General features: G+C 47.2%; 1 protein-coding gene across 8 annotated transcripts in view; it reads right to left on the reverse strand.

The window, feature by feature from the left end:
- The window catches only part of PCBP3 (poly(rC) binding protein 3), a 66357-nt gene that overhangs the window by 11863 nt on the left and 31461 nt on the right, over positions 1–23033 (reverse strand). The window contains exons 7-11 of one of the 8 annotated variants that reach the window (XM_056856065.1): positions 21475–21603; positions 20224–20298; positions 11470–11511; positions 5508–5586; positions 4540–4599 (exon numbers count right to left, since the gene is read on the reverse strand). In XM_056856065.1, coding sequence (XP_056712043.1) covers positions 4540–4599; positions 5508–5586; positions 11470–11511; positions 20224–20298; positions 21475–21603 — 385 coding nt within the window. Of the gene's footprint in view, positions 1–4539; positions 4600–5507; positions 5587–11469; positions 11512–20154; positions 20299–21453; positions 21604–23033 lie in introns of all 8 variants that reach the window. The other 7 variants (XM_056856062.1, XM_056856061.1, XM_056856058.1 and 4 more) reach the window with 7 other exon arrangements.

Genomic DNA, 23033 nt, shown 5'->3' on the forward strand with positions numbered 1-23033 from the left:
GCCAGTATTGCCAGATCTGGGTTGGGAAATACCTAAAGATTTTGAGGGTGGAGCCTGGGGAGGGCAGGATTTGAGGAGGGGAGGGACCTCAGCAGGGTATAATCCCATACAGTCCCCCTCCAAAGCAGCCATTTTCTCCAGGGGAACTGATCTTGGTCGTCTGGAGATCAACTGTAACAGCAGAAGATCTCCAAGTGCCACCTGGAGGTTAGCAACCCTAGTCACCGCAGGTATATCAGCACCTGCCGGATGGGTCCAGAAACAAAAGTGAAAAGTCTCTTGAACCACACGATGTTGCAACAAAAAAGTCCTCTCCTTTAGTCCTCTCCTTTTAGAGACAGGAATCAAATCCAGTTCTAAGGCAGGCAATAATATAATGTGCTATGATGGCTATACTTAATATTAGACTGTTGAACAAAAACCAACTGGAAGGTTTTGTGAAGGTTCTTTCTTTATTTGTATGATCCCTTTGGCTTCCAATGAAAGGGCTCCTTATTTTGCCTAAGAATGACACACGGTTTTATGCCATCTATTTTCTGGCAAAGGAGATCGACTGGAACTTGCCCTCCCACTGCTCTTCCACTCAATAGGATTGCAGCTTCCTTTAGAGTAGTATGCACACACCGCTGATGAGAAACTGAGATTACCTTGGACTCTAATTAGGGTTGCCAACCTCCAGTTGGTTGCAAACCAAAACCAGCAGTTAAGTAGCCAAAATTATGTTCTTGTGGTGACTTTACACCAAAAATATGACAGATTCTTAGAATCCCACTCTTCCTAGGCCCCATCCCTAGGGTTGCCAACTGCCAGGTAGCAGCAGGAGATCTCCTGCTAATTCAACTGATCTCCAGCTGATAGAGATCAGATCACCTGGAGAAAAATGGCCGCTTTGGCAATTGAACTCTATGGCATTGAAGTCCCTCCCCTCCCCAAATCCCGCCCTCCTCAGGTTCGGCCCCAAAAATCTCCTGCCGGTAGCAAAGAGGGACCTGGCAACCCTATCCATCCCCCCAAATATCCCGGTGTTTCCCAACCTGGAGCTGGCAACCCTAACTCTAATCCTTCCATTGCTAATTAGTCCAAGACTGAGCCAAACAAGACAAGGGCAAATAAGAGTGCATTTGGACAGAAAGAGCTTTGTTCACAATGAAAAGAAGCTGGGAAATGCTCATGTTGACCAGTCCCCTCCCATCCCTCCACCCTTTGCCTCCTGCGCCAAGGCCGAAGACTTCCTGGTTTAGAACTAACTGTGAATTGGGCTGTTGAACAAAATGTGGTTTGTTTCTGGTCTACAAATCAGAATCCTAAACTATGGTTCCGGTCTTTTATGCATCACCCCTCCGACGACCTTGGATCTTTGTGTTGATTATGCATGCTGTTTCTGAATGTCAGAGGTCGCCTCGCTCTCCCCGAGTTTCCCAGCGTTTTGCCCATGTTTTCAAATTTGAGCTAAAACCGGTCTCTGAAACACAGGCAAAACGTTGGGAAATGCAGGGGGAGAGCGAGGCGACCTTTGATGGTCTGAAACGGCATGCATAATCAACACAAAGACCCCAAGTCATCAGAGGAGTGATGGTAAGTGAAACAGCCATGCGTGAAAGACCTTAATCTTAGTTTAGAATCCTGGCTTGTAGACAGGAAACAAATCACAGCTGGATTCAGACATCACACAAGTTGCGATTAGTTCTAAACTAGGAGGTTGGGTTGCCAACACCGGGTAGGGAAATTCCTGGAGATTTGGGGGTGGGGTGAGCTTTGGGGAGGGACTTCAGCAGGGTATAATGCCAAAGAATCTTCATAGTCAGAGAAGGGAGGGAGAGCCGGACCGAGTCTGCAAGAGCGGCCTAAAAATCCAATAAAATAAATAAATAAGAGGAAGAGGACATGGAAGGCTGAGGACTTCCTAGCTCCGATTCAAGGGCTTGTTCCTCATGTAGCTGGTCTAAAGGCAGTGTCTGCCCCAGTAATGCTTAAAGTGGGGTATATGTCTGTATGGAGTCTTATTTCTTATTCTAAAAGAAAGCCGCCCCTCATGTCACTGAACTCTGGAAGTGACATGGTGCCATATGTGAAGCCGCAGGGTTTTAACATTTCCCCCCCCCCCATCATTGCAGCAGGCAACAGGAGGGTGGGGTGGGAGATCCTCTCTCCCACTGGGGAATGGGGACCCCTACGGGCGGAACACGAAAAGCTCCACCCCCTCTCCAATTCCTCTTGCACATGAACAATGAAAGTGTCCTCCTTTGCCTTTGGCTCCCTCGGCCAAAGGCAAAGGCTGCACTCTGTTTACACCACCTGGTGGGCCCCTTTTTCTCTTGAAAGATGAGCTTCAGCTAGCCAGCCTAGGCAAGCATTTGGTTAGAACGTTAAAGTCATGTACACTTGTAGCCCTTCCTGCTTTAAAGAGAAGCAAAGAACATAACTGCGAAGAACATTTACAAGCTACTAACCTCTCAAAGAGCAATACGTATATTACTAACGCAGTAATTGACCGTAAAAGCATTTTAACTGGCAAGTAGGGCTGTGCATATCAATAAAGCCGAAAAAAAGCCATTTCGGTAAATTTCGGGTTCAGGTTTACAAAATCCCAAAACCTGGGGGGAAAGCCAAAGCCAAATTGGCCATTCCCGAAAAAAATGGGTAATTATCCTGCTTTTTTGGGTTCTCCCCAGGCTTTGTGAAGCTCCTGGGGGGGACATTTTTGAGGTAGATTCCCCAAACTTGCAGGGTAGCTTGCAGGGACTCTCTTTGCAAGAACCCCCAAGTTTGGTGAAGATTGGGTTGGGGGGTCTGAAGTTATGAGTTCTGGAAGAGGTCACCCCCTCCCGCCTCCATACACAAGGATTGGAAGGTAAGAGCTTCTCTGTTCACTAATCGGCTAATGCTTGTCTATGGAGGAGGGAGGGGGTGACCTCTCCAGAGCCCATAACACCGGACCCCCTGACCCAATGTTCACTAAACTTTGGGGTTCGTGCAAGGAGAGTCCCTGAAAGCTACCCTGAAAATTTGGGACCTCTACCCCCAAAAATGCCCCACAGGAGCTTCTCAAAAAATCCCCATAGACTTTAGTGGTGGGAATTTCCATTAGCTCTTATCCAGCCCGCAAGCCAGCTGAGGCAGCCAATCCCCCCAGTCCCGATCTGGGCTGATGAGGCATGGCCCAGCCCGACCAAGTGACATTTATGTCATATCTGGCCCTTGGAACAAATGAGTTTGACACCCCTGGGTTAGAGTTCCCAAGTAGAATCTGGGAGACCAGGCTTCGAATCACCGCTCTGCCATGGAAGCTGACTGGGTGACCTTGGGTCAGTCTCACACTTTCAGCCTAAACTACCTGAGAGGGTGGTAGTTGTGAGGATAAAAATGGAAAAGTAGACAATGATGTAAGCCCCTTTTGGTTCCCGTTGGGGAGAAAGGGAGGGGATTAATGAAGTAAATAAAACAAATGATGGTGATACCCACAAAACAGATCATGTAGGAATTTAAGACTCGTTTCTCTTATGTTCTTTAAACTGATGTCATTTTACGTGGGTGGCACCTGTGAGGAAGTTATCTAGATTTCCAGTGAATTTCAGGCAATGAATTTTTGTCTGGCACACAGTCAGAGCAGCCCTGCTGTAGCCCTATGGATAGAGCAGTGAGGAGGGGGAGTTAAAGAAGAGCAATTGCACAGATAGACAGGAAACCAAAAGTAAGAGGAGCCAAAATATTGTGCTTTTTTAAAAATACAGAGCAAGTCCTTTCCTTCCCTTTTTTCATGCTCCCTTGACCAAAAGGTCTTGAGCAGCAAAAGGGGAGCCTTTATTTCTTTAGGGAAAATATGGTGGATAGATACTTGGCTACTACCAATGTTGTTCTTGGGACTCTGTCCGCCAGCAAAAAGGGGACTGTTTTTTCTTTTGTTACGGTGGCAGGTAATTTGATTAAGAAAGGGGTAATCCATTGATTGTGATATTGGGGGTATTCCAACATCATATGGGATAATGAATCTACTCTCCTCAGATCACATGGGCAAAGCCTATCTGAATCAGGTAAGTTGCCGTATCTTCCATTTAACACCACTGAAGGGGTGGCATTCAAGCGAGCAAGCATGAATGCTCTACGGTAATGAGGGACTATTAAATTGCTAAAATAAGCTGGAGTTCGCAAAGACGGAAGGATACCTAAAAATTGGGTAGAGCATGCATTATAGAGCTGGAGTAATCTAATTTTTTAATATAGTTCTTGATGGTTAATATAGATTGACTTTTCCGCATACCTAATGTTCTCTTAAGAATGGCTCTTTCATGTCTGAAATATCCTTCTAACAGAGGGATGTTTTAAAGGATGAGAGGTCCTTGTCTTCTCCAGGGCTCAGTTATAAACTGGGACTCGTACTGTGTCCAATTGCCTTGTTCTGGCTCACTCAGTCACTTCATCTCACAAACACGATGAGGGAGGCAATTGGCAGATGGCTAACAACGGCGGCAGGGTCCGACTCAAGGAAGAGTTCTCATCGCAACAAAGAGCCTACGAATTTCCCTGCAGCCTTTATTTTACCTGCTGATTGGCCCATCAGATTTTGAGCTTCTTCGGAGGAATGTAAGGGCAGCTTTTCTCCTGAAGAGCAAAGAAGAAACAGATTTAAGGGTGTTTGCCTTCGAGGAGAGAAGCAATGTCACTTCATCTAGGAAGCTCAAAATATGATGAACAAAACTGGTAGAACAGGCATTTTTGCAATCGTCCTTACGACAGGAAGATATATTCTGCGACACACACAAGTTGTGGTATCCGCCAGCCGAAGGCTCTCGCGACCAAGAATTAATGTTATGCTGCATTTTGCTGGCATTTGTGAGACACGGTGGCCCTTATGAGCTTTCTGCTGAAGGCCCTTGTAGGCTTGATTCAAAGAAAGGGCTTACTCACTAGAACCACGGACCTCTCCCCGCATGTCTCATGAGCATCCCATTCTGCAAGTTTATTATCAACCTTCAGCATCTTTGAATACATGAATGAAACGTTACAGGCAGTCACTAAAAACACCAGAGAGATCTGCAGGAATTGACGCTCTTTTATCTGACCGTCCCTGCTGACGTCCTCTCATGTACAAAGTCTACATCACCCTGAACGCACTCGTTCTCATCTCATCTCGGAAGCTAAGCAGAGTCGGGCCTGGTTAGCACTTGGATGGGAGACCGCCTGGGATAAATGGGGGGGGGGGCAAACATGTGACTTGCAACCATTTAACCCATTCGTTTCCCCACAAAGCAAAGCAGTTTAAACTTCTCCCCCCCCCCTGGAGTTGACTGAACTCGTGCCAATAAGAAGAACAATTAATTTGAAATATTGGTCTAGTGGCTTCAACCTCTCCCCCACTGATAGATGCAACTTCCGTTTATATATTAATATATATATATATATATATATATCCTGTTTTCTTTTCATTCAACAAAATGCGCTTAGAAAGAAGAGAGAAACTGCACAGGTAAGAAGAGAAGGAAATCCATAAAGGGAATCTGGGTACGTACCAGGGAAAGCAGGGGTGGTCTGTCCAAGGGGAGTAAAGGGGGTTTGCTGCATAGCCAACTGGTGGAGCTTGGTCAACTGCTGAGGGGTAGGAGGGACATTAGAACTAAGAAGGTTATTGTTATAGAGTACAAGAACAAAATTATAATCAAAAAAATAACAACGACAGGAAGCCATGTGGGAACATGGCAAACACAGCTTTAACAGAAGGACTTGGCCTGGGTAAATGCAATCGGGCCCACATTCGGGGCAGTTGTGCTTGAGCAAGGTCTGAAATACAGTAGCCTAGTTTGGGTTTTCTTACTTGATATCTGAAAGGGAAGAGAGAGGGGGGATGAGGTAAACCAGCCACACTGGGTCCCTGGTGGGGAGAAAGGTGGGGTATAAACGAAATACGTCAGTCAGTCAACCAATCGATAAAATCCTGCCGAGGCAATTATCCTTTTCTCTCCTGGCAGAAGTTTGGCTCTCGCCACAGACGGCGATAAACGTTCTGAGGGCTCAAACAATCGTCCAGGGGCGCAGTAATGGGGCAAGGGTGTGGCTTGGCCCAAATAGGTGTGTATTTCAGACCCTGTTCACCCCTTGTCGTGCTTGCAACTTTTGGTGGCCCTTTACAGAGACCCTGCAAAGAGGCCTGCATTTTGGAATACATTTTGTGCTGTATCTCCATTATTACTGAAGTAACGAAAGAATCGTCGAGCCCCTTTTCAAAATTCGGTTGTGTAGACTGAGGGAGCGATATTAGTCGCGTTTAAGTGCTGAAACCTGAACAGAACAACAGAAATCAGCCAAAGGACCACACCTCAAGCCTATCTGGCCAAATATATATATATATATAAAATAAAATCTATGATGGGGTTGCTTGTAATTGGAATCGGGGGCAAAATATTTGGAAAAACTTGCTCCTGCAGCATGTCTGAGGAAAGGGATGGAGGGGAATCTGACATTGGCAATAGCGAGGGTGAAGCATTGGTCAGGCAGAACACCCAGGGACTGAAGAAGGCAGGTAGGAAAGTCGAGGGGAGTTCGAGAAGTAGAGCCGCCCCCTCAGTTATTAGAGTTGGCAAGCTGATCACCAGAAGCAGACGGCATGCAAGGAAAGTCCAGCTTAAGAAGCAAAACGATGAAAGAAGTCATATTTTAAAGGCACTGCAGAGAGTTACAATCCAGTTTACTTTCCAAACCAAACATCCTGTACACATTGCTACTCAAAGCTCTGGTGCATGTTCCTGTTCAGATTTATCATGAAGAATCTAAGGTCTTTCGTGCATGGCTGTTTCACTCGCCGACTACCCCTCCAACGACGACTTCGGGTCTTCGTTTGGATTATGCATGCCGTTTTCGACCGTCAGAGGTCGCCTCGCTCTCCCCCTGCATTTCTCCTCACTTTGCCTGCATTTTCAGAGACCTGTTTTATCTCAAATTTGAAAACGCAGGCAAAATATGGGGAAACGCAGGGGGAGAGCGAGGTGATCTCCGACGGTCGGAAACGGCATGCAGTATCCAAACAAAGACCCAAGGTCGTCGTTGGAGGGGTGACTGTGAGGGAAACAGCCACGCATGAAAGACTTAACAGTGCCACCCTAAGCAAATTTACACCATTTGAAGCCCACGGACTTCAGTGGCTTTAGAAGGGTGTAAACCAGTGATTCCCAACCTTTTTTGACCAGGGACCACTAGGACTTTTTCGTTCGGTGCAGGGACCCCAAGGTTCAAAATAAAAATTCCGAGAATTTGAAAATAAACTTTAATCATAACTGTTAAACATTAAACTTAGAATAATATTTGAATATATATTTTTATAATAGAGAACTTTTAATTGAAAATATTAATTTATTATGGGGTTATAACTTTGTTTCACGGACCTTAATTTAGTTCTCACGGACCCCTGGGGGTCCATGGACCCCCGGTTGGGAACCAGTGGTGTAAACTCTGCTCGCGAATGGCACTGAAAGCCAACTTCATCTCATCCTAAAGCCACATGCTACACAAATATGTCATCTAGCATTTGGTCACACAACATCTCCGTTCGGTTCACCTCGTTTCTACTAATATCTCAACACTCGTATTACCTTTCTTTATAAAATTCAAGACTGCACCACCATGTTTGGTAAGAACTTAATTCTGGCAAGAAGAATAAAAGATCACAGGAAAGAGGTCCGTGTAAACAGACGCGAATGGATATTAATGATCTTGCTTTGATAAATAAGAACCCCCCCCCCCCCCAGCTTGGTCTCACAACCTACTTTGGCTTCATTTCAAAGAAGTAGAGGGAGTTTCCACTGACCGCTCCCTCCCTTTAGCACCAGTTCCAGCTAGAACTATTTCTTCTTCCGGTTGTGAAAAGTTCATTTTTTGTTTGTTGTTTACTAGAGGCAGGGCTGTGAAGAAAATGTAAGCAAGTGCTTGGAAAAGGGGGACCAGTGAAGTCCATTGATTCAGAGCAAGGGGCATCACGTTAGAAGAAAAACAAAATGAAAAATCTTTTAAAAACGTATTAAGAACAAAACTTGAGAGGTTCAGGTCAGTTCTCCAGGTGGAAGATGCCAAGACTGAGGTAAAAGCCATGCCATATATTTCCAACAGTGACAAAGGTCACAGAAATATCATGGATTACAAACCTGTAAGAGAACTGACTGCAGTGGCAACCAGCCCTGGGGGCCCAAGTTCTGGTTCAGATGCCCTGAAATGGTGGTCTCCGTGGTACAGACATACTTGAGCCCACCTAGGGTTGCCAACCTCCAAGTACTAGTTGGAGATCTCATGCTAATACAATCGATCTCCAGCCGATAGAGATCAGTTCCCTTGGAGAAACTGGCCGCTTTGGCAATTGGACTCTATGGCATTGAAGTCCCTCCCCTCCCCAAACCCCGCCCTCCTCAGGCTCCGCCCCAAAAAACTCCCACCGGTTGCTAAGAGGGACCTGGCAACCCTAAGCCCACCTGGTTTCAGGCCTGATGTGAGTGGGAAATGGGCAGGGTGAAAGAGCTTCCCTGTGACTTGTCTAAAGTGGATGTGTACCCATGCAAAGCAGCTCTGAGGGCTGAAGTTGATGTACCAGTAGGCGCAGCTGTTTCACGTGGGTAGCAGTCCAGTTTAAACAAGGCATAGGGCGCAAAGGTAAATGAGGCACCATGCACAAAGCTGAATGGGCAAGTCCACGCACCTCACATGAAGCTGCCTTATACTGAATCAGACCCTTGGTCCATCCAAGTTGGTATTGTCTACTCTGACCGGAAGCTCTCCAGGGTCTCAGGCAGGGGTCTTTCACATCACCTACTTGCCTAGTCCCATTTAACTGGAGACGCCGGGGACTGAACCTGGGACCTTCTGCATGCCAGGCAGATGCTCTACCACTGAGCCACAGCCCCTCCCCAGCATCATATTCAAATCAGGCCTCAGTAGCAATTCCCATTAAAAGAGTGCCCCGTTTTTCACTTTGCTGCAGACATACAATTTACCACTGGGCAGCAATGCTGTTCAGCTTTATCGGACCAGATCAGACACCCCATCTTCCATGAGACCACGTTCGCAAGGACTAGGGTTGCCAACCCCCAGGTGAGGCTTAGAGATCTCCTGCTATTACAACTGATCTCCAGTTAGAGTTGCCAACCTCCAGGTACTAGCTGGAGATCTCCTGCTATTACAACTGATCTCCAGCCGATAGAGATCAGTTCACCCAGAGGAAATGACCGCTTTGGCAATTGGATTCTATGGCATTGAAGCCCCTCCCCTCCCCAAACCCCGCCCTCCTCAGGCTATGCCCCAAAAACCTCCCGCCGGTGGCAAAGAGGGACATGGCATCCCTAACTACAGAGAGCAGTTTCCCTGGAGGAAATGGCAGCTTCAGAGGTTGGATTCTATGGTGTCAACGTCCCTGCTGAGCTCTTCCCCTCCAAACTTTGCCTTCCTCAGCCACTGGCCCCTGAATCTCCAGGAATTTCCCAAGCTGGAGTTGGCAACCCTATCCCATGCATACCTGACCCTCTAGGGAGGGTATCTAGAATTCTGAAAAGTGCTTCTTGTGGTTCTGCAGCCAGGATTGTTGCAATCGATGTTTGCAATAAAAATATAAATCTTGACTTCAAAGGTGTTCAGGCACGATTTCCATTTTTCAGTTCCTTCAGATGCAGGTGAACATAACTGTTCAAGATAGTCATGACAGAGATGGGATTTACACAGGGGGCCCTCTCAAATTCAGCGCCCTCTTCTCCCATTTTGAAGGATTCCTGTGATTCTTTTGGTTTTGGGGTAGCCTTATGTCAAATGCACTCCCCTAGCCGAATACCAAGGGAAACATTCTCCATTGTCTTTCCTCTTGCATTTGTCTTCCTTGCTTGTGAGCTTCCCTATGGCATCTGGTTGGCCACTGTGTGAAATAGACTTGATGGACCACTGGTCTGATCCAGCATGGCTTTTCTTATCTTCTTATTTCCCCCTTCATGTCGCTACAAACATGCCCAATGGACTCCTAACAAGATGACAACATCTGAGCCTGACTACATGTTCCTCCACAAAAAAAGCAGGCTCGTCTATAGAAAACCAGCTTGTCATGGAGAAGGCTTGGCTAGAACCTTTTGTACTCGACATGCTAGCTTTCCAGATGCAGGCGCAACTTTGGAACTGGTGAAGCCCTCAGTCACGTGAGCCTCCAACTGCAGCTGGTGTAGTTCAGACAGATTGACCAACTGACTAAGAAAGCAGAAGAAAGGAAATCTTTTACTCCACACTTCCAATAATATCTAGGCCAGGAGTCCCCAACATGGCGCCCCTTGTCACCCTTCCTTGCTGTCCACCAAGTATTTTTGGAAAGTGGGTGGGGCTAAATGGGGCTTTTGCCCAGCAAGGCTTCTGGATGGCTACTGGAGATTTGATTGGCTGTGCAGATTATTTAAATACGTTGCTGCAACAGCAGATGCCACCACAGCACAAGAATCTTCACTGTGTGACTGAAGGTAAACTTCAGCAGCCATGGTATGGCTGGCTCCGCCTAGTCTGGCGGCCATTTTGTGGCCGCCATTTTGTGGCTGCCTCCGTCATGCTGCGTCAAACTTCCAAAGGTGCCCACAGGCTCAAAATGTTTGGGGACCGCCCTGATCTAGCCATTGCTCCTATTCCCTTCCACAGATGCCGCTTTTAAAACACTTTGCAGAATGCCCAAAGAAAGGTGTTTGCTTTCAGCCCTGGAACAAATATCTCCACCTTTAAAGATGCTTCCGTTCCTCTGGCCACTGGGGAGTTGCAGCATAGCCAGACATTCAGACTCCCCCCCCCCTTGTAGGGTTGCCAGCTCCAGTTGGGAAATACCTGGAGGTTTTGGGGGCAAAGCCTGCGGAGGGCGGGGTTTGGAGAGGGGAGGGACTTTAATGTTATAGAATCCAATTGCCAAAGAGGCCATTTTCTCCAGGGGAACTGATCTCTGTTGCCTGGAGATCAGCTGTAATGCCGGGAGATCTCCAGCCACCACCTGGAGGTTGGCAACCCTACCCCCTTGTGACTGAGGATATGCTCATTGACAGACCAACGGGTAGATTCATCTCCACAAGCAGTCTGAAAGAAATGCATCATGCACACAAATCCAGGGTGCCTCTATAAGCGCATGTATCATTAGGGTGATGCCTCTGATTGCCAGACGATTATCGGGGAGGGGGAGAAGTGGGGAAAGCTTTCTGACAGCCAATCCCTGAGGCACAAAATGCATATATCCAGAGAGACTTCCGGTTTTTAGCTTAGCAAAGGGATAGCACAGGAGAACGCAAAGAATTTGAAAACAGGCCAAGTCCCCCGTGCGAAATAAAGTCGAGCGCTATTAGGTTAAAAGACTATTGCCAAGACTACAAATTGGCCAATTACTCTGAGCAAAATGGTATTAATATTATGGTCTAATATTAATATTAGTAGTATTTGACAGTAGTAGCATGCAGGTGATTTAAGAAATCGACATATGAAAGCGCAACTCACATCTGGGTGTGGAATGGCATACTGTCCCTGAATTGTATAGGCCTGCAAAAGAAAAAGAAAAAACAGAGTGTCAGGATTGGGCCACCGGGTGGTCTGATTGGGTAACTGCATACTCTCTAGCAAAGAGACGGTCTTCTCTCAAAATCACACTGACCTCCCTGACTTCAGTATTTTGGGGGCTGATTCAGACAAGTGCACTGTCATCTATCATTTATAGGGTTGCCAGTTCCTAGAAAATTCCTGGAGATTTGGGGGTGGAGCATGGGGAGATTCCCCTCAGGGGAAGGATATCCGTTGGGAGTTTCCCCTCAATAAGGCTTCCTAATAGGGTTGCCAACCTCCAGGTGGTGGCAGGAGATCTCCTATTACAACTGATCTCCGGCCGACAGAGATCGGTTCCCCTGGAGAAAATGGCCGCTTTGGCCATTGGACTCTATGGCATTGAAGTCCCTCCCCTCTCCAAAGTCCCTCCTCAGGCTCCGCCCCAAAAACCTCCCACCAATGGCGAAGAGGGACCTGGCAACCCTAGTGGGGAAATACCTGGAAATTGGGGAGGGTTGGAACCCAAGAAGGGTGGGGTTTGGGAAGGAGAGGAACTTCAATGGGGTATAATGCCTGGAGTTGCCAGAACCCTCTTCGCCATCGGCAGGAGGTTTTTGGGGCGGAGCCTGAGGAGCACGGAGTTTGGAGAGGTGAGGGACTTCAATGCCATAGAGTCCAATGGCCAAAGCGGCCATTTTCTCCAGGTGAACTGATTCTCTGTCGGCTGGAGATCAGTTGTAATAGCAGGAGATCTCCAGCTAGTAGATGTCCTGAGACATCTATGTAGAGGCTCCAGTGCAAAGGACGTCTTGAACACATGGAGAGTGGTAGGGTTGCCAACTCTGGGTTGGGAAATACCTGGAGATTTTGAGGGGTGGAGCCTGGGGAGGGTGGGGTTTGAGGAGGGACCTCACTGGTATATAATGCCATAGAGTACACCTTCCATTTTCTCCAGGTGAATTGATCTCTGTAGTCTGGAGATCCATTGTAATACTGGGAGATCTCCTGGCCCCACCTGGAGGCTGGCAACATTAAGAGTGTGTCATAACCCCAAGTGTGTTGCCTGCCTTCCTTTCTACCCAGAATAAACCTGTGCAAAGAGCAAAGGTAACTTCCAGATGAGCAGAGCAGACATTTATCCTGAAGAGCCAAAGACAGCAACAGGGGAGTCTAGCGCAGGCCTGCCCAGCCCCTGATCTCCCAGTGGAAGGCAGATAGGGTTTCCAGGACCCTCTTCACCACTGTTTTGGGGTGGAGCCTGAGGAGGGCGGGGTTTGGAGAGGGGAGGGACTTCAAGGCCATAGAGTCCAATTGCCCAAGCTGCCATTTTCTCCAGGTGAACTGATCTCTGTCTGCTGGAGATCAGTTGTAATAGCAGGAGATCTCCAGCTACTACCTGGAGGTTGGCAACCCTATTAGGAAACCTTATTGAGGGAAACTCCCAATGGAGAAATCCTACTGGTGGGAACCCACATGAAGGTTTTCTTGGCAGTTACTCCAGCTTTTTCGAACTTGCCTCCCCCCTTTGCGCTATGGACAGCTACATTTTTTTTACAGGCCTTCCAGCATAAGTTGATTTTTAAAAAAAAATTCTGGAAGGAAGTTTCTTAGTGAAATCTTCCCCCCAGTGCCTGCAAGTTTTTAATGGGAGGGGCCGTAGCTCAGTGGCAGAGCATCTGCTCGAAGAAGAAGAGTTGGTTTTTACATGCCGGCTTTCTCTACCACTTAAGGAAGAATCAAACTAGCTTACAACCACCTTCCCTTCCCCTCCTCACAACAGACACCCGGTGAGGTAGGTGGGGCTGAGAGAGTGTGCCTAGCCCAAGGTCACCCAGCTGGCTTCATGTGTAGGAGTGGGGAAACCAACCCAGTTCACCAGATTAGCCTCCGCCGCTCATGTGGAGGAGTGGGGAATCAAACCCGGTTCTCCAGATCAGAGTCCACCGCTCCAAACCACCGCTCTTAACCACTACACCACACTGGCATGCAGAAGGGTCCCAGGCTCAATCCCCGGCATCTCCAGTTAAAGGGGACTAGGCAAGTACGTGGTGTTTAAGACCTCAGTCTGAGACCCTGGAGAGCCGCTGCCGGTCTGAGAAGACAATACTGACTTTGATGGACCAAGGATCTGAATCAGTATAAGGCAGCTTCATGTGTTCATTGGTCATTATCTATTTTTAACTGTTTTATATGGATTTTTAATATTGGAAGCCACCTTGAGTATTGACTTTCAGATAAAAAAGGCAGGGCACAAATATTCTAATTAATCACAGGCAGAACTCCATCCCTGATATGAGACCACAGTCAGGAGCCGCAGATTTCAGGGGTGCATTCTTTTGTTTCCTTTCGCTGGAATTGATAATAAGAAATTCTGATCTTACAACCTGATGAAGGATGCTTGGTTGACATAGGGCGAAAACGCATGGTCGCTTTAGCCTCCTTTATTCCCTGTTTCACCCAGGATTCAGCCAGGATTGAATGCAGTTTGGCGAAAACACATGCGTTTGATCCTGGCTGAATCCTGGCTGAAACAGGGAATAAAGGAGGCTAAAGCGACCATGCGTTTTCGCCCCCACACCGGCACATTTCCCACTGATAAGTATTTTAAATTATTCTGCATCCTCTTATGCTTCAGTGCAGCTTCAGTTGGGTAAAAACTGCTCAACCCCAATTCTTAATGGTGAGCTACACTCATTGTAAAGTGCTGAGCGCCGTTCTTTTATTTAAGGAATGCCTTGTTCTTCTATGGCATTCCTAAATGAAAATCTCAGAGCTGCCTTAAAATAAACTCTTTTCCTTTCCTTGGAAATAATGAAAACAATCCACACGCTCATAGAAGGGGCTGTAAATGGAGAGACCCTTCTGCTTATTTGTGTAAGACAGCATTTCTCATCCGTTAAAATGACTTTAAGACAAATGCAATATACATGGGATTACGAAACGGACAACCATTTGTTAAGGGTGAGTAAAGACAGAAAAGGAAAACAGATGTCTAAACCTTGACAAAGTAGGGTTGGAGTCCAAAATTAAAACAACTGTGATACAGGAAATCTCCAAATTAGGGTCAAAAATCGAGGCTCAGGAGGGCTGAGGGGCGCAAACTCTGCCAGATATTTATTTTCAAACACCCACTGTAACTTCTTTTACTCGCTGCTTTTTAATGTGTGTTTATCCTCACTGTACCTGTTGTGAACACTGTTTGCCACTTGGGGGTTGTTTCCCAGCATGCACTGAGGCCTCAAATGGGGAACCTGACTGGGGTTGCCAATTGCCCTGCGGTGTAATGCTTAGATATAAGGGCTGGTATAAAATACTATGTACTCATATGCACACACATGGAAGCTTTGGGGAAGTCGGCATCCGGGAGCCATGAACCAACAAATCATGCTCTCTGTGCCTGGTACGGCCTCTCACCAGTAGAGAGCTCTGAATTACCTTCATCCTTAGGAATGTCTTTTCTACTTCCAAGATCACAGGACCTACTTCCAAGATCACTTGCTTAGAGACGCCTTCGGGCAATATCTATAGGCTATGCTAATTAGAGTGGAGTAGACACCTAATGTGCATTGGTGCTTTTGTGTATCAACCTGCTTGTCCGTAGCCATGGGCCTGCCCCATGCGAATGCATAAATGATACTAAGCTTCCTTTGTTTCTCTGGTGAGTAACTCTGCATCTTATTTGTGGGTTATTTCACCCCCAGGTCTGTGTTTAGCTAAATAAAGAACTGTTGCTTTTAACCTCCTCCTAGTTGTCTTTATTGGACTCTATAAGACAACCAGGCACTTCAGTGGCAGCGGGTAAAGTACTGCCCATCCACCGGGCTGCCTGCCGGCCAGCTGAGCACCAGCAGGCAATGCGGACACACACACTCAGACGCAGCGCACGCGTCACTTTTGGGTAAACCCGAAAGTGACGCGGACACTCTAGCACCCTCGGCTAAAACTCTATAGAGTTTTGGCTGGGATCGCTAGAGCGTCCCCATCACTTCTGGGTTAAACCGGAAGTGACGTAGGCGCGGGCGCGTGGGCGCATCGCGGGCTAATGCCACGGCCCCGCGAAGCTCCTGCCAGTGGAGCTGCGGGGCCTGGCAAGCCTACACCTGACTGAGGCACTGACGGGGGTGAAGGGGAAAGAGAGGCCGCCTAGGGTTGCCAGCTCGGGGTTGGAAAATACCTGGAGATTTTGGGGGCAGAGCCTGAGGAGGGCAAGGTTTGGGGAGGAACTTCCATGCCATAGAGTCCAATTGCCAAAGCGGCCATTTTCTCCAGGGGAACTGATCTCTACTGGCTGGAGATCGGTTGTAATAGCAGGAGATCTCCAGCTGGTACCTGGAGGCTGTCAACCCTAAGGCCATCCTACACCAGCTCTCTGCTTGGCCTAGCCATGTTGATGGCTGAAGCCCCAGAACCCGTGTCAGGAGCCCTGAAATGAAGGACAGGAAATCAGGAGTCGGGGCAAAGGAGATTTTTTTAAAAATCACTGCAAAAACAAATAGGATTAATAATCACCACAAAAAATGTTTTTTGAAACAAAACATAATGCTTTACATGCATCTTTTGTCCTGGGGCCCATAAAAGGCTGTTTTTTTAGCATTTAAGCAGGAAAAAAAAAGTTAGAGATATATATTGCCGTAGAGTCACAGCTGACTTATGGCAATCCCCTAGGGTTTTCAAGGCAAGAGATGTTCCAAGGTGGTTTGCCATTGCCTGCCTCCGCGTCACAACCCTGGTATTCCTTGGAGGTCTCCCATCCAAATGCTTGCCAGGGTCGGGGCTGAGAGTATGTGACTGGCCCAAAGTCACCCAGCAAGCTTCCCTGGCAGTGGGGATTCAAACCTGGGTTTCCCAGATCTTAGTCCAACACCTTAACCACTACACCACGCTGGCTCTCAATGATAATAATAAAGTGCTGTTAAGTCACACCCAACTTACAGAGACTCCTCAAGGGGTTTTCAAGAGACAAGAGAGAAGCAGAGGTGGTTTGCCACTGCCTTCCACTGCATAGTAACCCCAGTCTTCCTGGGTGGTCTCCCATCCAAGTACTAACCAGGGCCAACCCTGCTTAGCTTCTGAGCTCTGACAAGCTCACTAGCATCATTTTGGTGAATGGCAGAATTAATACTGGGCCCTGTAATTTTAATCAGTAATCATAACTGGTACCAAATTGGCTTGCTTTTCTAGCACAAAGGGAAAGCAATGGTGGTGAGGCATGAAACTCTAGTCATGGTAGCAGAAAAATGGTGAAAACCATCCTTTTCCTAAGAGCACCGGATTGTCTGCAACTCTGCTTAAAAGAGGAGTTGAACCCCTTTGGCTGTTACTGAAATGGATTCCCCTCATTTATTTGTGTGCTGGTAGTTAGATTGTGACTGACAGCCCATTCCTGAGCTGATGGCGTACTGGGATGGCGGGGAAGAGGCGCAGCAGCACCTCTTCCAAAGCCGATTCCCGTACGCTGTTTTACCGGGGCTTTTCGCCCCATAGGGAACAGCGAGGCTGTGCCTGCTAAAAAGCAAGCCCAGCACCACCATTCCTGGCGCCTGCGTACTGGGCCGAACGGGGATAGGAAGCCGCCTAACCAGTGGCTCCTCCCCCTGGCCCGCCCCCCTGCGCCGGCACGGACACTCTACATCATGGTCTGCGCCACGGAGAGGCCGCACCAGCGGAGGGGCGAGGCGCGGTCCCGCGGCGCTCGGCCGCCAGTGGAACTGGCCTCACCGCCAGCATACGTGCATGTAATCGCCCGATTACACACACTTATGCTGGCGGCAGAGTCACACCTCCTCCTAAGAGGTTTCACGTTGAAACCTCAGGAATGCGCTGTGAGTCACTGGAAAAGACAATCATGCTGGAAAAGTTGAAGGCAGCAGGAAAGGAGGAAGAGCCAACAAGAGATGGATTGACTCTATAAAGGAAGCCACGGCCCTCAATTTGCAAGACCTGAGCAAGGCTGTTACAGATAGGATGTTTAGGAGGACCCTGATTCATTAGGTTGCCATGAGTCAAAAGCGACTTGATGGCACTTAACACACACACACACACACACAGTTAGATTGTGTCTGGAAAACTCAGGTTCAGATCTCCACTCTTGCTGGGTGACCTTAATCCAGTCACACACTCTCAGCCTTGACCCTGGCAAGTATTTGGATAGGATACCTCCAAGAAATACCAGGGGTCTGACGTTGAGGCGGGCAATGGTAAACCACCTCTGAACGTCTCTCGCCTTGAAAACCCTATGGGGTCACCATAAGTCAGCTGTGATTTGATGGCCAAAAAAGGTTGGATTGTGATGTTCACAATGCCCTTTGCTGCTTTGTTCTAATGCTAGCGCATTTTCTGCTGAACACCAGGCCGACTGCTTCAGGAGCCTGTTCTAAGGAACCCCTCTGTGATCACTCTCGATGTCACATCAGAAGCCTTCGAAAGGGACCAGTGGGAAGGGAGCCCTCATCTCCTCCTTGCTTCAAGGTAAGTTTTAGTCAAGACACTGATGTTGAAAAGTGTTCCTTCTGTCTTACTTTCCCTTTTAAAAAGCAAAAGCTGGACCCAAAGCTCTTTTACCAGGTTTCTGTTTGCAAAAATAGGCTGTCAGTCAAAAATTGGGGGCCATGGCTCAGTGGTAGAGCATCTGCTTGGCATGCAGAAGGTCCCAGGTTCAATCCCCTGGCATCTCCAGTTAAAAGGGACTAGGCAAGTCGGTGATGTGAAAGACCTCTGCCGGAGACCCTGGAGAGCTGCCGCCTATCTGAGTAGACAATACTGACTTTGATGGACCAAGGGTCTGATTCAGTATAAGGGGGCTTCATATGATATCACCAATAACAAGCACAGCGGATTTTCCATTCTCCAGAAATCAACTTTGATCATTTCTTTTTCAAAGCATCGTTCTTAACTTTGGCATATTTGTAGGGCCAAGATAATAAATGTGTGAGACCCTGCTTAGGGCTTCAGAGAATACTCCGCCAGTGATGTGTAACTGACTCAGAGTCCCTCTCTGGGCAACTCCGATTTGAGCAGAACAACATACATCTCCCCAGTGGTACTACTTGGCGACTGGTAGGAATATATTTCAAACAGCTGCTCATTCCTAACCCTGCTGTGAAGACACATGTCTAGCTCACGTGCTTTCATATTTCGCTTTCAGTTGAAAGCATTTATAGTGATTTTGGAGATATAAAAGATAAAACTGTGGAGGAATGGGGAATTAAACCCAGTTCTCCAGTTCAGAGTCCACTGCTCCAAACCACCACTCTTAACCACACCACCACGCTGTCTTATTTGAGTATTTGGTACTCTTCACAATGTAAACATTTAGAGAAATTTGGGGGTCTGATTAATCTCAAATTTGCCCTTCTTGCTCCTTAACGTGTTTTCCTGAGCACTGAAATAAATGAGATTTCTTTTTTTAAAAAATATACAGATGTATATGTGTTGCAGGAGAAGATACACAACGCATTTCCGGGCAGCCGGCCATTCTTCCATGGATTCTGTGTAATCCCTTTCCGCAATACATTGAAGTATGACCTGCTTTGGATGATGTTCCCCCATAATCTCTCTTCTACACCTAGTGGGGGAGCAACCTCTCCATACTTCCTCTGAGGCCACTGGACATCCATATGTGGTTGCCACATGTGAGTATGGTGTACTTACACAAAATTCAATACGTGTAGGTCCCTATTATGTTCTCAGATTTCGTCTGAGATACTGCAGTGTTCAGGCCTCCATGAGCAAATGTTGTCACATGAACACATGAAGCTGCCTTATACTGATCCAGACCTTTGGTCCATCAAAGTCAGTATTGTCAACTCAGACCGGCAGCGACTCTCCAGGGTCTCAGGCAGAGGTCTTTCCCATCACCTACTTGCTTGGTCCCTTGAACTGGAGATGCCGGGGATTGAACCTGGGACCTTCTGCATGCCAAGCAGATTCTCTACCACTGAGCCACAGCCCCTTCCCATGTCCTCTTCCAAAGAGCTAGATGGGTGGCAACCCGAGAAAGGGCCTTCTTGATCATGGCACCAAAACTTTGGAACTTCCTCTTACACTGTGAAGAGTACCAAATAAGCATTTCAGATCAATGCCTGAAACTGTACATGTACCTGCAAAGAAGTGCCTAGTGCGTGGGAATTTGAAATGTCTGCCTCAGACCATGTCTTCTTCCAAAGCCCTGTTTCAGTTGCCCCCTCCATCAGAAGCTAGACGGGTGGCAACCCGAGAAAGGGCCTTCTTGATCGTGGCACCAAAACTTTGAAACGCCCTCTCCAGGGAGATTCCCTCTATCAGTGTCTGCATTTTTCATTGTTTAAGTGTTTTAAATAAATAATAAATGCACAAAACCCTGTGAACATGTTTTGTGTAGCTGTCTAGTGAGATGAGCATGCCTAGTGGGTGGGTCTGGAAGACACAACCGTGCCCAGAGGAGGAGAATGTCATCTGAATCGGAATACCGCCTGTCCCGCTTAGCCTCACAACTATTGGCTGTGAGTGAGGGCTTCTGTGCTGCATAGCCAGTGGCAGCAAACAGCCGCTGCTCAACGTCCAGTCCTTCCGGGGAAAAGAGCTTTGGATCCATTTGCTTGGGCACAAGATGAATTGGGACGACACCATGCAAGTGAGAAGACGAGAAAACCTGTGTGCACTAACGGGCAGCGGCTGGTGCTGCAGTAAAAGGCTGAGGTTGGCAGTGGAGGCCGCAAGCGGGTCGGCTCTTACCTGACCACCTGCAAAAATGACAGGGGTGGAGGCGGGCTTTGGGCGATAGGGGATGGTGGCACCTTTCGGTGGGGACTAGGAAAAGGGACAAGGAGAGGGAGAGAGAACATTAGACCCAACGTTCCTGAAACGGGAGCAGAAAGAGAATTAGAGCGCGACCAGACGCTGAAAACGGCACATCGGACACGCTGCGCGCGGATTTTTGTTAGTTGGATTCACAAAGCCCTAACCTGTGACAAGAAAGTCTCTCAATAATCAGCAGAGGAAAATGGTCCTGCATTTATTATGCATTTTGGTTGTCCTGACCACAACTCTGTAAGATAGGTTTGAACCATGCAATTTTTAAGACTTTTATAATTAAAAGGCTTATTGATACACGGCAAAACTAGCATTAACTTGCTTTTATAACTGGGGCAGCCAGTTGACTCCGTGGGGTTTCCATCCCCCCTCAGTTTCTTGGGATGACTTCTCTCTTCCTGCTATCACACCTCTGTTTCCACAAGAGTGGACCACATTTACTGCTTCTGTCGCGATCAGCTTGCAAGCTCAAAGTCAACCGGAAGCTCAAAGTCAATCCGTGTCACCTCTTTCCTAATTTCGTTCACCAGACCAAATGACAACGATATGACGAAATCAGCCAGTACCTTTTGAAAAGGGTTTCCATGGTTTAATGCGACTACGCTCACCAATACAGTGATATTTTCATGATCTATTCTCTGAAAGCCCAGGAGATAGATGGAAACTATGGAAAATCCTAATGTTTGGAGTATCTTCTGGGGATGAAGAATATGTCACAATTTTGGTACAAACCGAAGAAGACTATTGAATGCCAAGGTTATTCAATAACTCCTCACCTCTAATGGTTCTTATCTGTTGCCTTTGGTTTAACGTGAAAGATGTTAAGTGTTTGACGTTCCTCACATCCTCTCTTCATCCCATCCCCCCCCCACATGCTTCATTTTCTATACTGCCCTTTGGGCACCACGAGAAAACATTCTCTCCTCTGGCTCTTCTGTCTCACGTGTCTTTATCAGAGGCTGCCTATATTACTTTACATCTTTTCAATGTCATGCTGTCACTTCCACCAAGGATACGTTGAACCACCAGTCGTCGAAAGCTTTAGAAGGCAAGCACTGCTACGACGCTACCAAATAACGATCCGGTTACGAACGGCAAGAAATGTAGCTTGCCCTCGCTCAGAGTCGGCATTGTTTTTTCTGTATACTTTACCCCCATCGTTACAGACTGTACCTCCAGCATCACCACACAGATCTGTTTGACACACTGGATAATTGCGTCGGGGGTTCCTGAGATGGTCACTGCCCTCTCTGTGGAGTTGGGCAGCATGTCCCCCGCCACTTGAACCTGCGCACCTGTTGACTGGTAAAAAAAAAAAACGGGAAGGAATAAAGAGAAGAAAAGCTCTGAGTACAGACCCCAAACACTCTAGCCCTGTGCAGGTCATGGGAAAGGGGGGGAGATAATCAACCCACGGAGGAAGAGTTAGGATCGTGCCAGTTGGAATGTGCCAATCCTGCCCTCCACACATGGCTCAGATGTTCTGCTTAGAATACGCAGGACACCGTGTTCGCTCCTGTGCTGAAGAGCTTATCCTGTAGGGAGTACTGGCATAGAGGGCCCGTGGGGGCAATCCGGCTGCCCCGTCCGCATGATGATTATCCCCCGCTTTTCAGCCATTTGCACAGGAGAGACAAAAATCATCAGTCACCTGGTTTCTCCTTGCCAGAAACTTTAATAGACTGCTTGACATGGTGTGACGGCAATGAGGAGAACTTGTACAGCTGTGTCTCTCTGCTCCCCCACACGCATGCAGCGGATTTTTCCTCAAATATCTCAGCCAAAAAGTCAAACCCTTCAGTGATGCTGAGAACCCAGCTTAGCAGTGTGTGATCTGCATCTTATTTCATTTCATTCCCATACTGCTCTCTGCCAGCGAAACGGAATCCGCTACCATATATAGGAACTGGTGGAAACTGCCATCAAGTCACTGTTGACTTAGAACAACCCCAAAAGGTTTTCAAGGCAAAAGACATTCAGAGATGGTTTGCCATTGCCTGCCTCTGCGTAGCAACCCTGGACTTCTTTGGTGGTCTCCCATCCAAGTACTAACCAGGGTTGGCCCTGCTTGGCTTCCAACATCTGACAAGATGGTGCTAGCCTGGGCCATCCAGATCTAGCCTGCTAAACAAACAGAATTAATTGCATTTTTGCCATTTTGGTTCGAGTCTACCACAGTTGCTTTATGGGTTGCAGCCACAAGGTTGTATCCAGGCATTTTTCTTCTTCTTTAAGACAGCTTCAATCTCCCTCCTGCCCTTACTTTGGGACAGCAGCTATATGAGTCTCTAGCAGCAGGAGAATTTGCAAAACCAGCCTGAACACCTGGCCTTAAAGAAAACCTGCTATGACCATATAGGTTACTATGTATAGATATAATAGTAGACAGTAGATTTGATATGGGAAAATATTTGATTTTAATGGTAGTTCAAAAATATTGATTATTAGCTTTATCCAAGAGTAATAATGTTTTAATTCAACAGAACTACAAATGAAGAGAAATATAAATAGAAATTTTATTACAGTCAATGACCAGCACAACAAATGAAGATAAATAATCTAGATTAAATGTAAATTAGAGAATAAACGTTTATGTATTTGTTTTAGCAAAGAATATTGTGTGAGTCCAGCCTAATAAGAAATACATTAACTGATAGAGAACGTATTAGCTCCCCTCGGTTTGTTATTTCAGGAGGATCTTGTTGTGGATATGGAGTTCAAGGAGTGCGTGA

The sequence above is a fragment of the Euleptes europaea genome, chromosome 10 (assembly GCF_029931775.1).
Source record: "Euleptes europaea isolate rEulEur1 chromosome 10, rEulEur1.hap1, whole genome shotgun sequence".
NCBI classification, from domain to species: domain Eukaryota; kingdom Metazoa; phylum Chordata; class Lepidosauria; order Squamata; family Sphaerodactylidae; genus Euleptes; species Euleptes europaea.